The 4616-nt window shown below is 31.4% G+C and overlaps 1 protein-coding gene across 1 annotated transcript in view; it reads right to left on the reverse strand.

Annotated features, from left to right (window-relative positions):
* Window positions 1-4616, reverse strand: part of LOC108689014 (cell adhesion molecule 2-like) — a 41029-nt gene that overhangs the window by 4253 nt on the left and 32160 nt on the right. The window contains exons 3-4 of the mRNA XM_018195603.1: window positions 3453-3681; window positions 2388-2687 (exon numbers count right to left, since the gene is read on the reverse strand). Of these exons, the coding sequence (XP_018051092.1) occupies window positions 2388-2687; window positions 3453-3681 (529 nt within the window). The remainder of the gene's footprint in view (window positions 1-2387; window positions 2688-3452; window positions 3682-4616) is intronic.

Below are 4616 nucleotides of genomic sequence, written 5' to 3' on the forward strand. Positions count from 1 at the left end.
CCGAAAGCTGGGAAGGGACAGCTGCGAGCATAGACTAAACCGATATTTTCTGATTACAACGAATACACGAGGCAGGTACACGAGGCCGAAAACCTTTAAAATGATAAGAATTAAGAATTAGCCATAAGAATCAGGAAAGAAAAAACCGTTAAGATAAGAAAATGTGGCAGAATACATGGAAAAAACAGTTTTATAGTATTTAAAAATGTATTTAAAAAGCTAGATACAAATCTAAAAAAATTATTTTGTTGAACTATTAAAATAATTATGTAGGATGCTCAAGCATAATGAATAATACTACAAAAAATTTTTATATTTATTATATATATTTGAACAACGGACTGACTGTTGCAATTAATACATACACAGAAAAGAATGCTTTTATAGAAGTATTAAAAAATTTAGCTAAATGCAGTACATTTAAAAATAATTTTGTTGAATTATTAAAATAATTATATGGACTTAAATAATTATATGCACTTAAATATGACGAGTAATATTATAAAAAATTCGAAAAATATCGTTCTATTGCTAAGAAAAGTGATTAGTCAGTTCTTTTTAATGGTTATCTTTAACAAAGCATATTTTTTTTTATAGTAGTCTTAAATTGTCGTAAAATACCCTTATTACAAATTTAAAAAAACTTTTTTTAAGAATATTGTAAAATTTTATTTAAGATTCGACTTTATATCTATAAGTTAATCGAACTTGATTTTATTCAATAATATTGATAGAAGTATTAAACTTATTAAGTTCAGAATATATATTATGAATATATTTTGAATGAATTTAATGTTTATGATAAACTTATAATGGATTTAATTTACAGATATATTATAAACTATGATATTAAAATAGTTGAAACGAATAATTATTATTTGAACACTGTATATTTTCTGTGTGTCAGCTTGAATATATCTTACATAATTATTTTGATGGTTTAAAAAAATTATTTAGAACTGTATCTAACTTTTCAAATATTTTAGCAAGGTTCTTTCTAATATAGATCTTTAGCGCAAGGTGCTGTTTATCATATCCTCATATTTCCTTTTACAAATTCGATTGCTAGTTTGGATCGCGAACAGCGGAACTATACGCGCATTTCGGTGTATACAAAACTTTTCCGATTCACTATCAGCCCTGAATAGTTTTAACGATCGTGAACGGCTCGAGTTTACGAGCTGACTATGTGAATAGTTAACGTCATCAAGCTCTTCTGAGCGGGAACAGCGATTGCTAATAAAATAATTTCACACGCTACAAAGCAAGATCCGATGACAGCCGGTACGCTTTGGGAATTCATTTCGGAGCGGAAATTGCAACTTGCGGATTGGCCAGGTCGATTCGGAATTCTGGCGCCTAGAAACGACACGATACTTAATCGTCGCGCGAAGAACAGAATTATATTAATTCCATGAAGTCGAGAGCGAATGAGAATTTAGCTAGACATTTTTATTACTTGGTAATTGAAATTACTTTAAACTTTTGATGCTAATTTGGAACAGTTCGCCCGGTATGAAAAGGTATGGAAATCTTCCATCATTACGAATTGCTTTCCAGCAATGTAATTAAAATCTACATAAATTCGTTAATCAACGCAGATTTAATGCACGATATATGTACACAGAAAGAATCATTTTGAAATACCTAAAAAAGATCTCATACTAATTATATGAAAAATTGGGTCTTGAGGAGATGAATTAGTTTTCACATACCTATAATCTAGCTTATAATGTGACGAACAAAAGATGTTGTAGACATAAAGTTCAATAATAGATCATTTTTGAGCTATGAAGTATCAAAAATGATCTATAAACACAAACTTTACAAATTGTTCATTATTGAGCCTTATGCTTATGTAACTCTTTTGTTTATCACGTATTTATAAATTACATTACATGTGAAAACTAATTTGTTTCACCGGGACTCAGTTTTACATATAATTAGTGTGAAGTTCTTTAGCTAGATATACATCTGAAAACTTTGTTGGAGTCATCAAAATAATTATGTAGAACGCTCAAGCTGGTTAGAATGTTAAAACTTTTTGCTGCATTGCTCATTATGCTTGAGTTTCCTACAAAATTATTTTGATAGTCTAGCAAAATTATTTTCAGATCTGTATTTACCTAAATTTTTTAGATATTCAGCAAAGTTCTTTTGTATATATGTAATTAATTCCAGCGATCGGTCAATTCATTTAAAGAAATGACAAAAATGTTCGCCGTTTTAAATATACGAAAAGTAAAAGTTTTAATTAAACCTTCAGTTGATGAAGAAATGACGAGCAGAATCTTTACTGAAAATATATGACATATCGTTGTCTCATGTCGCTCGTAAAATGCATCGATGAAGACGAAGTCGACGTATTCGCAAGAGCAAAGACTCACCATTTAGGACATGAACCCTGATGGACGCCGTATTGGCGTTACTGGGTTTGCAGCTGTACTCCCCGGAGTCCGAGGGTTGCGCCGTTTGAATGAGAAGCCAGGAGGTGGTGACGTCGCCACCCTTCTCGGTTATCACGGAGACGCCGCCCCTGGGACTGTCGTAGCTCAGGACGTTCTCATTGTAGTACCAGAAGATGTAGGCTGGTGGCTCCGAGCTGAAGCGTATGGCACACGTCAGGTTTATCGTGCTGCCTGCACCGACGTACAACTCAGGGCCGCCCAGTATCGTCGCTGTAGGTACTGTGATAAAGAAGAATTTTCTTTCGTCTTCCTTACCCCTTTCCTTCCATTCCCCTCATTCTTCCCGTGCCTCTATGTTGCTCGATCCCATTCCCTCTTGATCATTCATCTCGACTTGGATAAATTCAAAGATCTTTACATGACAGCCTTTTGGGAACAGTATATTTAGCGAACGAGAAGAACAAGGTATCTTTAAAACCCTCGTGATTCGTGAGAAATAATGAGATGTGAAATTTCATAATAAATACTATGTAAGTAGTTGTATGTCAGGGTAATTGAAATAACGAGGGTGACACTGTCGACGTTTGCCTTTTCTAGTTAAATTTAGCCCCGAGATTATCGTTAAAGTGAATTTTCATCAAGCGTAACCTTTCTTCGTTAAATTTACTGATTCATAACTTCTGGATATTTTAATGAATAAAAGCTGGAGTTATATTGTAATATATAACACATTCTAGTATATCGATCAATTTTTGGTCACAAATAATGTCTATTTTTTTAACGTTTATTTTTTTATGTTTATTCTGTCAATTTATTCTTTTTCTCTATTCTTTTATTAATCATAATTCTCGTTGCGAGCAGAAATGGATTTTTTTTTTTTTTTTAAGTTAAAAGCGAGCATGCCGCTTCGTTATTACGCGGACCAATATTACGGGCTGAGGCTGAAACGCGCACCAGAAGTGTTTTTGGGAATTTCATCGAATGGTAGAACGCACGCAATACGATGAGTGAGATTAGATTTAACGATACATATATGGAACTTACCAACGACGTTCAAGTGAAACTGATACGATTTGATAGGTATGGTGGAAATCTGACATTCGTAGATTCCCTGGTCACGCTCCTGTGCCCACTTTATGCAGAGGGTCCAGTCGGACCATTCGTTGCCATGGCCCGTATTTTGTCTGTGTAGTGCTTGAAATCGTTGGTCACTTGTGTACGTGTACGCTCCCGCCGTCAGGATGTGGATGTCCCTGTGCCTGACCCAGGATACCTTCGCAAACAAAGTTGGCAATAATGGTGATAAATGATAAATCGATACTCGATATACGGAGTGTCCGAACTGTCTTTTTATTGACTACACTACATTTCATTTAAACAATTGAGTGATCTCAATATCGTGTGTTTCCTATAACACATATAATTTTTATTATTTTCTTTTACATGAAAGATATTTTTTAATTTGTACTTAATAATCTATAAAGAAAGATTTTTTTCATATTTAAAGATAAATATTATAGAGCTTTTAAGGTATTATTTATTTCTCTGTACATTTCTTATTGAATTGGTTTAAGAATTAAAAATCTTTTTTATTGTTTTTTTTTAAAAGGAAGAATGTTTTTTTATTTAGTAATTTATTATGTGATATTTTTTTTCAGTATATTTAAATAGCTTTTAAAGTATTATTTATGTTCTTAACACGAGACATTATTATGTCTCCTCATGTTTGTTTAAATCCTTGAATTGGCTTAAAAACTAAAAATCTTCTGTGTATTGTGTATGTCAATTATATTTTGCATCTACTTATTTTTACATGAAAAATTATATTTCTAGTATCATGATCTCCAATAAATTAAAAAACATTCTAATCTTAAAAAATTGATAATAATAACAACTATATAGAATCCGCTATTTAAGTTTTACGTTATGTAATTAATGTACGTAGTTCAATAAATTATATTTTATAGTTCGAATAACTATGCAATAATTTTTAATTATGTACATTAATTCTATATAATATAAAATTTGTATAGTTGTCATCTATATAGTTGCTACTTAGATATGTATTCTTCTCTGAATAAAAAGAATAAAATTACAAATTTCCATTCAATCAAATTTCCATATTCCTTTTACAAAGAGATAATGAAAAAGTTATTCTTTATATTTTCATTTTTCCAAAATAATTTTTTTATTATCTTCCAAATGACG

Source organism: Atta colombica, unplaced genomic scaffold, assembly GCF_001594045.1.
Source record: "Atta colombica isolate Treedump-2 unplaced genomic scaffold, Acol1.0 scaffold252, whole genome shotgun sequence".
Taxonomy (NCBI): Eukaryota; Metazoa; Arthropoda; class Insecta; order Hymenoptera; family Formicidae; genus Atta; species Atta colombica.